This window comes from Brachyhypopomus gauderio, chromosome 8, assembly GCF_052324685.1.
Source record: "Brachyhypopomus gauderio isolate BG-103 chromosome 8, BGAUD_0.2, whole genome shotgun sequence".
In the NCBI taxonomy this organism is placed as follows: domain Eukaryota; kingdom Metazoa; phylum Chordata; class Actinopteri; order Gymnotiformes; family Hypopomidae; genus Brachyhypopomus; species Brachyhypopomus gauderio.
Genome location: NC_135218.1, coordinates 12,873,578 through 12,886,200, shown reverse-complemented (window position 1 = coordinate 12,886,200; position 12,623 = coordinate 12,873,578). Strand labels below are relative to the sequence as shown.

The following is a 12,623-nucleotide window of genomic DNA, read 5'->3' as shown; positions in this document are numbered from 1 at the left end:
ACGCAAACAGCACTTCAGATGATAATGGCTGAGGATGCTGATTCCAAGATTTTCCACAAAGTGATGTTCTCATGAACAATCCCACACTTAAGTAAAAACCCTTAATGTTTATATATTTATATCCATCTCCATTGGGAATTCCACAAAAGGTTCATAGTATACTGGCATTTAAAAAATATATTTGGAGACATGTATCCAGGTACATAAGAGAATTATTTTTCCAGACAGTCCTCTCTAGCAGTGTCTCTAAGCTCTGAACAAAAGTGGTCTGGAAGGAAAGCAAATGTGTGTGTGTGTGTGTGTGTGTGTGTGTGTGTGTGTGTGTGTGTGTGTGTGTGTGTGTGTGTGTGTGTGTGTGTGTGTGTGTGTGTGTGTGTGCACGCACGTGTGTGTTCCGTTGGATTCTGCGGGGCGCACAACTTTGTTAAAATAGAATGTACAATTGCAGTAGTCACACAGAGAAGATGATAGAGACATAACCAATGATAAAAGAGTGGGTGGTTCAGAGAAGGAGGTGAAATGTAAAGAGAGTAGTGCAGGGAGAATAGGCTGTCAGGAGTCGTGTGTCTTTCACTGCTAACAAGTTCTGAAGGCAAGAGATACGGATGCTGACAATAGACTTGAAAACATGACTAAACTGTCTGTTTGTCATTCTGTGTCTCTCTAACACTATAGTCCATTGCCATTTCTCTCTGTTCCCAGTCTGTCTTCCCAGTCTATCCTTTCCCAGTCTCTCTTCGAAGTCTCTCTCTTCTCACTCTCTCTCTTCCACCCTCTTCCACTCACTGTCATCTTTATCCTCATTTTCTTTCAACCTTTCCACCTCTCTGTCATTCTTGAATTTTTATATCCTTCTTAACTCTTGTGTGCATGTTAGCTTGCTTGTGTGTGTGTGTGTGTGTGTGTGTGTGTGTGTGTGTGTGTGTGTGTGTGTGTGTGTGTGTGTGTGTGTGTGTGTGTGTGTGTACTGGGGAATTTTTGGATAAAATTAACTGTATATTCGAACATTGAGGAGAAGTAAACATTAATAGGCAGGAGGCAGTAGCCAGTGGGTATCTGTGTGTATCCTTTACTCCGCACCTCCTGCCTGTGGGCTCCTGGGGGAAAGGCAGTGAAGCGGGAGAGAGGTTTACAACATGAACGCAACCGAATCAAAAACGGAGAGAAAAAGGCCTGCTGGAGTGTTGTTTCTGGGGGGAAGCCCGCAGGACCAGCAAGTGAAAAAACGCTTCTCTTCTTGCTTCTTCTGCTTTTAACAAGAGCTGTTGTGGTTTTGAAATAGAATTCCCTCCATGTAAAGCAAAAACTACATGGGCACTATGTTTTTTTCTAAAGGAATAAAAAAGTGTCCGGGAATTTATTCATTCTTAATGAGCGTGAATTGACCCAAGGGGCATATTGCCAATATTCTAGTGTGTTCTATATAATTCATATTGTCACATTTGTTCAGTTTTCATAATCACTAATTGGTTAGTCAACGGCCCGATTTGGATGCAGTACCTCTGCAAGTCCGCTCCTGCAGAAATCAATTTCTTGACCCGAGTAGACTGATGCGGGAGAGCGCGAGCGCAAAATTGTTGTAGGGGCGGGGGGAGCGCGAGACACAGCCCGAGGGTTGCATCGCCTGCTGCACAGAAATCGCACAAGTGAGAAAACTGTTGCTTCTCCGCTTTATTACGAGTGACAAGACGGTAATTATCACTAGGCTATATGTTCAATAAAGAGAAGCTTAGTTAAAGCAGGTACTATTACATTTGAACGACAGGCAACGTTTATCTCAGTCGTTTGTTGCAGCGTACGCTACAATGGAAACAAGTTTTGCAAGCCTACCGGAGCGATATTTTTAAAAAGGTAGGAAATCCGAGGGGAAGAAAGAAAGATTTAGTTTTGGTTGAAAATGAATGATGCAAAGGCAGATTAGTTAATATCGTTGTCGAAGGCGAGGTGAGGTGTGGACGGGTCTGTCCGCGATAAGGAGGAGCGCTTCTTTTGTGGGAATCAGCGGTCGAGTTTGGAGGAATTCCTGGTGGAGGTAAGATTCGTTTATGAAGTACAACAGTCGGACATATAGGCACATACCACCAACAATATGGTTTTAAAATTGTATTGGCATTAAATTGTTTTGCTTAAACATTTTAAATATGTGTGCACGTTGATTCTAAAATAGTATTTGTCTAACGAGAAAATGTTGAGAATTGACAACTTCGTCTTAAAAAAACACACAACAATAACAACAACAAAGAAACTGTAAAGCTGTGATGTGGTTATAGATCACTGCAAATCCCATAAATCCCGACGTCTGAGATTCCTCGTGGTTACATCGAAAAAGTCATTTATCAGTAGTCAAATTCAAACCGAGAATTCTCCAGGAATTACAGTAGGATACCACTAGTTGCTCTGGACAAAGTGAAAACTGAGTAGCTTGATAAGCAGCATGTAAAGAAAACCACCCAGACGGTTTAAATCAGACAGCCCGTCCCAACAGCAAATTAATGTCCCCTTCTATGATTTCTGATATTTATTTACAGGCCAGTTAAAATTTACCTACACAAGAAAATACAAAACGTTTACTGTAGTCCACAGTATCACAGAAGTAATTTGCTTTGTAATCTGTTTTAATATTGTACCACTGATATTCAGAACATCATTATTTCCTTTTACTTTCTTATGTATTTCACGCAGGATGAGAAGCAGGAGTCCAGCGTGTGTAAGACAGCTGCGTGTGGAAGCCGAAGCACTCTGGTGGTTAGTGAAGTGAACCTTGAAGAGCTGCACGGCGTAAGCCTGATTTTACAGCTCCCTCGTTCTTCAGCTCCCTTCCCACTGTTCACCCTTGAGCTAACGCGGCCGAGGAGCAGACACATACCCTGGATGTAAGACTGGCTTGAACAAAATAACTGAATTTATTGATCACATGTAAGAAAAAGACTTGCCAGAAAATCTGTAACAGGATTTTCCATGCTGCCCTGTAAGAGTGTTTTCCCAGCGGAGGCCGTGAGCGAGAGCTACAGTGGATATGGCCTCCTCACACACACAGTGCTTCTCTAAGCCAGAGGAATTTAACCTGAAAATAATGGGAAACTCCTCATTTATCAACTCTCTACCTCTATAGAAACATATTACTAGCAGACTGTAACTCCAACACAGAGTTCCAGCTCCACGTCTCTCCCTGGTAGCATCTCCATTAAACGACACACGTTTCTCATTTCAGCCGAGTGTTAATCGGACCACATGCAGCATCCAGAGCACCGAGAGTTGAAAGTGATGTATACAGGGTGTGGGCCATAACTGGACCTGTTATACTGATGAAAGGGTCTCCATAACACAAAACATCAACCGTCAGGTGTTTTACTGAGGACTTTTCATCTGTTCGTTGGTAGGGGTGGATTTTGTATAACTGAAAAAAAAAAGATCTGTTTGCTTGGAACAGCTCTTCAAGTTTTTCTCCACCTTCATCACCTGCTCTTTCCTCTCTTTCCCCTAGTCCTCTTTTCTTCCCAGCATTCATTCTGGCCGGCCCTGTGTCCTCTAAAGGAGAGGAGGACTTCCTCTCTCTAGCAGCCTCTCGCCTCAGCCGCAGGAAGCGTGTCATTGGTGCTGCAGTGGGCGTGGCCATGGTGCTTTTGCTGCTAGTTGCCATCCCACTATTGGTCCACAGCATCAAGCTGGGCGGAGCCGGAGCTGGAGGGACGCATTATGAGATGTTGGGCAGTTGCAAGATGGTGTGTGACTCTCTCACGCCCCCTAATGATCTCACACCTGTTTCCCCACCCCCACAAGATGACCCCGTACGCAGAGGAGGAGGGAAGTCAGGTTTTCGTGGTAACCCGGGCCTACCGGGGCCCCCAGGCCCACGAGGGCCCCCCGGAGAGCCAGGGAAGCCAGGTCCTCCTGGTCCCCAAGGTCCAGGCCCAGGAGGATATGTCCCTTCATTCTACAGCCCCAAAATAGCCTTCTATGCTGGTCTTCGCAAGCAACATGAGGGGAGCGATATCCTCAAGTTTGACGATGTGGTGACCAATGTGGGGAACTATTATGAGCCCACCACAGGCAAGTTCACCTGCCCTTTACCTGGGATCTACTACTTCACCTACCATGTGCTCATGAGGGGCGGGGATGGAACCAGCATGTGGGCGGACCTCAAGAAGAATGGACAGGTAGGAGATCTTTGTGTGTGTTTACATTCAAATCTTTACATGGGTACATTTGTGTGCACAAGTGTGTGACTTTGTGAGCCTGGGAAAGACAGTGATCTGTGTCTCTGAAAAACTTCCCAAGAGGGCCATCATTATTTTGAGGTCAAATTCACACTATCATAAACTTCATGAACAAATTCAAAAGAAAATAATTTCTAGGTACAGCATGTGAACTTGACAAGAAGTGAGCTAGTTTTAACCAAAGTTTGATTTGACTGGTATGTGGAATCAATTTCAGATTGTTGTTCGCCAAGATGAATGGATGGAATGGATTTAACATTCAAATAAGATCTGCTAAAGCAGCCTTTCAATAATTCAACAGTCATTTTCTCAGTGTATCGGTTTAGGCCTTGCTGAACTTACTGGGAGAGAGAGAGAGAGAGAGAGAGAGAGAGAGAGAGAGAGAGAGAGAGAGAGAGTCTGTTGAGCATATCTGAGTGAATCTATGTTAGAGTTTGAATGAAGTCTATGTGTGTGTAGTTAAATGTGTATCTATAAGGATGAGAAGAAAAAATGACTAAGGGTTCACTAAATTTTTACTGAAGGAGAATTGAGTTCTGCAAATAGAAAAGAACTTTGACTGATACCTGCTTTCATCTTTTTGCATATATTCAAACTAAATCTGTCTTAAGACCAGTAGATGCTAATAATAATAAGAATATCGCTCCTTTCCACACACACACACACACACACACACACACACACACACACACACACACACACACACACACACACACATACATTCTCTTGCGGACACTCTGGTGTGGAACGAAATGCAACAGCTGGATACAGTCCTCCTAGGAGCCGTGGGTTTTGAATAAACAAATAAGCAAGGAGAGTGAGAAGTAACAGAAGAAACCACGAACCTCCATCTGGTAAGAGGGGACACGGATGGGGGAGCCATGCGCTCTCAAGCATTTACGTTTGATTACAGTCAGAGGATGGAGGGAGGAACAGTGGGGACTTTCCAAAGAGAGATAAACTACTCCCTTGTTAATGTGTGTTTACACACACTCTCTGTGACATGCGCATGCACACATGCACCTGTCCTCATCATGTATGCAAGGACACACTGTCTCACACACACACACACACACACACACACACACACACACACACACACACACACACACACACACACACCGTTTGTAGCTGTTTATGTGGGAACCCTTGGGTTAATGTTAATGAACCTTCATTGGAGTTAGCAGAATGTAGGGTTGTGGAGCTGCACAGGTACATTATGATCTGGCTTTTTTTCACATATCATATAATTTTGATACTATACTACGCCCTATACTATGGTTTTAAATATCCAGTTTATGACTGCTGCTTCTTGCATCCACAAGACCAATCTTTATTTGTGCTTGTGTATTTCAAATATGTGTGCCTGATATGGACAAAAAACTATAGTCTATGCACATTGCTAAGTATTTTAACTGCAGTATGTATTGTAGTATACTAAGAACACATGATGTGCATAAAGACGAGAGCATTACTTTGACAATATTTACATTTGTTGGACTATGTGAATATTATTTCATCAACAGTTCCCACACTCATTTGGAATGCCTGAGATGGACCCACAACATACAGTAAAATACTTATTGTTGATCTTCTACATTAATACTGGAAAAACCAACTATATAACAATTATTTGAATTTCAATTAGCAGTTTTGGCAGGTGCAGGAGCTGAAAAGACTCCACAGGAGACCATGGAGTGTACAGCGAGTCTTGTGGTGGTTTAAGAGCCCGTTTGTAGGGGGAACCCTTACAGAGAAGTTCTGGAAAGGCCTTAAAGTAAAGGTTCTGTGTGCTGGCACTGGGAACCCAGGAGGCAGGACAGGGCAGGGGCAGTACTGTCAGAACCTGCGGCCCTCTCACCTTTGGTCTCTGTACTGGGAAAATTGTGGTTGTGGATGTCAGACACATGAACTATGGCGCAGCTCACAGCTGCAGAACTTCTAAGTATTGATTTCATTGCTGTGATAGTGTAGATTCAAAGAACCCTAAGAAAACAAACTTAAGCTTTTAGCTCAAATAAAAACAGCCTATTTAAAGCCTGCATGGTGAAGCATGTGAATACTGTGAAATGTCAAAACAAGATATAAATACAGCATTCTGTAGAGTACTGATGGCATTTCTTTTTTAAGCAGCACAGTTCACTGTTCTTAACAATTGTTAACTATAAATAAAAATACAAATACGTACAGGTAAACAATTCATAGGTTGACCAAATAGACAACTGCCAATTGGCTGACTGTAATGTGCTGTAAAAATAAATAGCTCTTTTGTCACAGGGCAGAATTAACCACTAAATCATTGTTGAGTAAGATATCCGTTTAGCAGCCACTGTTTTTCTCTTTAAATCTCCTTCCTAGAGGAGTAATAGAATTGCCCTCCTGATAGACATCCAGCACAGCCACTCTATTGCTCAGTGTACTGTACTGACCATGCAGAGTCGGACACATGCAGACAGCTCATCGATTTCAGTGTCTGTCTTAGGAGTAAAGGGGAAGACAGGAGAGATGGAGAGAGAGAAGGAGGGATGGAGAGAGAAGGAGAGATGGAGAGAGAGAAAGAGGGATGAAGAGAGAGTAGGAGATATGGAGAGAGAAGGAGGGATGGAGAGAGCAGGAGAGATGGAGAGAGAAGGAGGGATGGAGAAAGAGCAAGAGGGATGGAGAGAGAGCAAGAGGGATGGAGAGAGGAGGCAGGCTGGAGAGAGAGCAGGAGATGTGGAGAAAGCAGGAGGGATGGAGAGAGAGAGTAGGAGAGATGGAGAGAGAGCAGGAGGGATGGAGAAAGAGGAGGAGGGATGGAGAGAGGAGGCAGGATGGAGAGAGCAGGACTGGGGCACTTGTAGCCAGCTTATCTTTTCCTATCATATATTGTCATTCTAGTGCTTTCCACTTCTGTTGAATCATTCATGCCTCTAAGATGAGATTCCCCCTCTTCACACACACACACACACACACACACACACACACACACACACACACGCACACACACACACACACACACACACACACGCACACACACACACACACACACACACACACACACACACACACACACACACACACACACACACTCACACACATCATTGCATGTCCATCAGTGTCCTCATTAATTATCCTACTATTCACCTAAATTATTTAACCTCTTGCAAGGCCCCAGTAAACAGCCTCTGTCCAAGCAGGACCTGCTGCGGCTACTCACAGAGCATGAGGTACGCGGGGTGGTCCATAAAGTGCGGGTCCATTTAAATATTACCCCAAGTTAGGACTCACAGGAATGCTTGTGTGTAGCCCACTCACATGCGCCCTCACATGTGACCGGGGGGGGGGGGGGGTGTTAGTGGGGGGAGTAGCGTGTGTAGGATGATAGAGAGATGAGCAGAGGAGAGGAAGATGGATGTCCAACGAGAGCGGAGCGGACAGAGAGGTCGAGCGACAGCGCGCCAGCGAGGCTGGAGGCACAGCCACCATCAGATCAGGGTAAGGAAGACAGATGAGCAGGGGAGGCGGGCCCAACGCACAAGCACAGAGCAGGAGCCAATGACTGTTGACCTCATCACAGGTCAGAGAGTTCCAGAAACTGATACCACAAACACAATTACCACTATGGCACACCTCACGACTTGTGAGTAAAGACTTTGGGATCAGTTAGCTATAGCCACACCGTAATTTGCTTTATTTTATTCACCATCCATGTGTTTAAAATACTTCTCTGCGATGCAGAATATTTTTTCCTAACAAAATTAAGATCCTTTCTATAAGGTTGCCATGGCGGGGGAGGGGAATTTATTTAGAGCAAGCAAGCACAATTTTCTGTTCTAACTACAGAAGACATATCCAACTTAGACTTGAGTTACTAATTAATTTAATTCTACAAATGATTCAAAATATGCGCAGAACTGCCCCTCCTTCTTGCCCTCTCACTTTCTTTTCATGTTATTCCCTCATTCAGCTTCTATATGTCCTCTTTCCCTACAACGCCTGATCCATCTATAGTGCTCAACCTTACCACCTATTTCTCCCCCGTCTCTCTCTCTCTCTCTCTCCCTGTCTCACACATACTCTCTGTCTCTCCGTGGTACTGTCAGTGTACCGCACAGCTAATTACAGGATGATACAGAGGAGGTGTTAGCACAGGCACTAACATCCTGTCAATTAAAACCACAGCTAATTAGTTTACAGACTCTAATTAATTTATTAATTTAGCTGATGATTAGAGTGAACTTTATCTCAACAGGACTGATATTGCCAGTGATGTAGTATGTAAGTTGTGGCTTGGTGCACCTATGGAGATGGAGCTCACAGCACCTCTCACCAGGTTCTCCTACGCTTCCTCCCAAAGCCACCCCCCCCCCTTGTTATCCTCTTCTTCTTTGCTTTCTTGCTCTCTCATTTCCTGTGTTTTCATTGCCCTTTGAATAGTGCAGCCTAAAGGTCGAACTCATACAAACGCAGAGGCTAACGTCAATGTGGGTTTGTGAAGAGGCCCGATAAAGGACACCTCCTGTCACACGCACACACTCGGTCGTAACCAATATCACATCCAAGTTGCTGTTAAACCCTCAGATATAACCTCTTTTCACATATTACTGTCTATCCACAGTCAACAGCCAATTAGGGAGCTCCTAATTGAGCAGCAGACACCTGAACCACCAATTAGCCTTCAGCACTACTGAACATCAGAATGAAAAAGAGAGACAGACAGAGGAAGAGGAAAGAGGAAAAGGGATAGATTTACTGATCTTAGTGATGAGTAAAGCTGAGGGTTCGCCATTACTAGAAGACCACAAAAGTAGAGAGGGTTGTGTTATGGGCAAAACATGTATTCAACGTTTTCTCCAGCATTCTTCCACTTCTTGTGAATTCCACAAAGGTTTTCTGTGTTTATTTTCTATGACCAATGTCTTTATAATTTGAAAAAACATTTTTATGAAGAACTTTGTTAGAAAATTAAAAGTAATGTCTGCTTAATTTCATAATTTATATCTCTCTCTCTTTGTGTGTGTGTGTATGTGTGTGTATGAATGTACAAATATGAGAGCCATGGGTAGCTCCGGGGTCCGGGAGCGCCTCTACGTCTGTATATCTTACTGTTAACGTCAAAATCAGAATATCTAAATGATCTCTACGTTTTCAGCTCATGGCAATATACAATTAAAAATGTATTTGTAAAGTGGAATCTTGGCCTTTTCTGAACAAGGCAGATAAGGATGACATGTGAACTAGCTGTCATAAAAAGTCCTTTTGGCTAGAGTTCAGACCAAGACTGATGGATTGGCACCCCTCTCCTCAATTAGCATTTTAAATGCTACTCAGAGACACAAGCTTCTGATGAGCACAGAGTTATAGCACAGAGAATTCATATGTGAATTCATAAATCACAGTTATTATTCAGCGATGTTGAGGTCAAATATCCCCTGAGTGTCCAGAGAGGCTGTGTTGCATTGCTGTTCCTCCGGTAGGCAGAGATCAGTTAAATGCTAGGTCTGCTTGAAACAGATTATTATAATTAGGCCCACTGTCAGAGTCTGTATTATACACAGTGTATGTCTGCTGTGTCTTCATGTCCTCAGTTTTGTAGAAAAGTAATTTAGTACCCACCTAATCACAGTATTTAGAACCAGCCAGTAGTTCAGTTTTGTTTGAGTACCCCAGTACATTTTAGTAGCCACCTAATCAGTGTTTAGTACCACCAGTAAAGTTTAGCACCTCCCTAGTTACATTGTTTAGTAGCCCAGTAAAGTTTAGTACCTGCCAAATCAGTGTTTAGTGTCCAAGCAGAGTTTACTACTCACCTAATCACGGTGTTTAGTACCTGCCACTAGTGTTTAGTAGTGCTTAGTACCCCAGCAGTTTAGTACGCACCTAATCTTAGTGATAAGGAACATCAAAACATCACCTGCTAATGGTAACTACCACAAACAAAGCACTGCCCTGTGCACGGCACTAAAGCAGTTAAAAACACTCCATTAAAGTAACTCGATAAAGATTTACTTCTTCTGGACCAAAATATCACCTGCCAAGGGAAAATGACTTCCTTATCAAACATCTGAGAAAAACTTACCATACTGTTTATAAAATACACCAATTATCCATCTGAATGCAACCGTCACTGTGTCACTATTGCTCCTACTCACTCTCTCTCTCTCTGTGTCTCTCCCACACACACACACACACACAAGCCCACGAAGTTACTACTTCATGACTCCATTTGACCGCAGTGGTTGGTGCCGGGGCTCCGTTTATTGTGATACAGTGGAGTTATTGACGAGTGGGCCCCATTAGGGGCAACAACCGAGGCGCCGCGGCTGGCAATTACCGAGCCCGTGAGCCCCCGCCACGGCCCCCTCTGCCCCGAGGGAGCTGCCACCTCGCGCCGTTAATCAATCTGATTTAGACCGGACAGGGACGCGCTCGCCGACACGGGCCGCACAAGGGAGACACGCGCGTGACCTGCATCTCATTTGGAATCGAAGGAGAAAAAAATGGATATGCGGTCCAGGGTAAGAAAAGGCAGGGGAGAGAGAGAAGGAGACGAACGAGGAAGACAGGGATAATTAATGAGAAGATGTGAGATGAATTACAGGCAACGCGAGCAAATGCCGATCCACTTCGAGACCTGTGGAATAAAATCCCTCATTTGACTACATTTTGCTTTCTTAATTACAGAATATTAAATGTTTGTATATTTCTCTTAGAAACATCGATGCTGCACAGCATAAAGTGGTTTAGTGTCAGGTGTAAGATGACTAGAATGGGCCGACAGTGAATTTGCATTCAGGAAGTGTGTATTTAGCGTAATGTGGCAACCAAGCATCCATATTTATAATATTTATTTATTTTTAGCATTGAATCCATCTCGCCTGAGTGTTTTCTTATCTGAATGCAATTCTGCAATTTACTTTTGGACTTAAATGATTAAGGTGCTGCAGTGGGCTTGTTCTCAGACGCAGGACATAAATAAGGTAAACACCAACCTCCTGGCACACCAAACAGGGCACAGTCGCCAAGTATGAATATTGATTTGTTTAGACCATTGTTGGTATATCACACTTTTGAGGATCCATGCAATCCTAAGCCACCTTGGATTCTGAGCACACCTCCACCTGCACGTGTGTGTGAGTGTGTATGCATGTGTACGTTTGTGTGTGTGTTCATGCATGCACATACATTTGCACTCAGAATCCAAAATCCAATACAGGGAATTTGTGAGTCAGTGGACCTTTGGACACGTTATAGCATGCAACTGGTGTGCCCAAGAATCAGGAATTACAGGAAGGCTTCCCTATAAATTACATGCAACAAGTGGATCAATACTAAAATCCCTATGGACTTGTGTACACACATTCTCTCTCTCTCTCTCTCTTTCTCTCTCTCTCTCTCTCTCTCTCTCTCTCTCTCTCTCTCTCTATGTATATGTATATATGTATATAAATATATATATATATATATATATATTTATATACACACACACACACACACACACACACACACATATATATATATATATATTCAGTGTCCAATGAAATGGGAGAGTGAGAGGATCTAAGGTCATTGCCCATCTCATCTGTCTGAGGCCCAGTGGACAGGAAGAGGCAGGGGTGCCATTATATGGACAGAAGATGTGGTGTAGCATGAAAGGGTACAAGGAGAAGAAGTTTCTCATTTTATCAGCATCAGCTATTATTCATCAACTCTCCGCAGATTCAGTTTACCTGAACCAGAAATGAAAGTAGTGTTCATCTGTGTGTGTTACACTTCAACTAAAGTATTTAACCTTGTGTCTGTGTATGTTTGTGTGTGTGTGTGTGTGTGTGTGTGTGTGTGTGTGTGTGTGTTGTCAGGTAAGGGCAAGTGCTATTGCACAGGATGCAGACCAGAATTACGACTATGCCTCCAACAGTGTGATTCTCCACTTAGACGTGGGCGACGAGGTGTGTGTGCAGCTGGATGGTGGGAAGGTCCATGGAGGAAACACCAACAAATACAGTACATTCAGTGGCTTTCTCATCTACCCTGACTAACACACACACACAGACACACACACACAGACACACACACACACACACACACACACACACACACACACACACACAGTAACACATAATAAATACAGTACATTCAGTGGCTTTCTCATCTACCCTGACTAACACACACACACACACACACACACAGACACACACACACACACACACAGACACACACACAGACACACACACACACACACACACACACACACAGTAACACATAATAAATACAGTACATTCAGTGGCTTCCTCATCTACCCTGACTAACACACAGAAACACACACACACACAGTAACACATAACAAATACAGTACATTCAGTGGCTTCCTCATCTACCCTGACTAACACACAGACACACACACACACACACAGACACACACAG

The 12,623-nt window shown here is 43.5% G+C and overlaps 1 protein-coding gene across 2 annotated transcripts; it reads left to right on the top strand.

Moving 5' to 3' along the window:
* Window positions 1-1,614: 1,614 nt before the first annotated feature.
* c1ql4b (complement component 1, q subcomponent-like 4b) lies at window positions 1,615-12,420 on the top strand. 2 transcript variants are annotated; one of them, XM_077014604.1, is made up of 4 exons: window positions 1,615-2,032; window positions 2,683-2,873; window positions 3,212-4,157; window positions 12,059-12,420. In XM_077014604.1, the coding sequence occupies exons 3-4, from the start codon at window positions 3,615-3,617 to the stop codon at window positions 12,236-12,238; spliced, it is 723 nt and encodes a 240-aa protein (XP_076870719.1). In that variant the 5' UTR covers window positions 1,615-2,032; window positions 2,683-2,873; window positions 3,212-3,614; the 3' UTR covers window positions 12,239-12,420. The 2 variants fall into 2 exon arrangements, with proteins under 2 accessions (XP_076870719.1, XP_076870718.1); XM_077014603.1 differs by having other exon boundaries at window positions 2,683-3,376; window positions 3,485-4,157.
* Window positions 12,421-12,623: the final 203 nt, after the last annotated feature.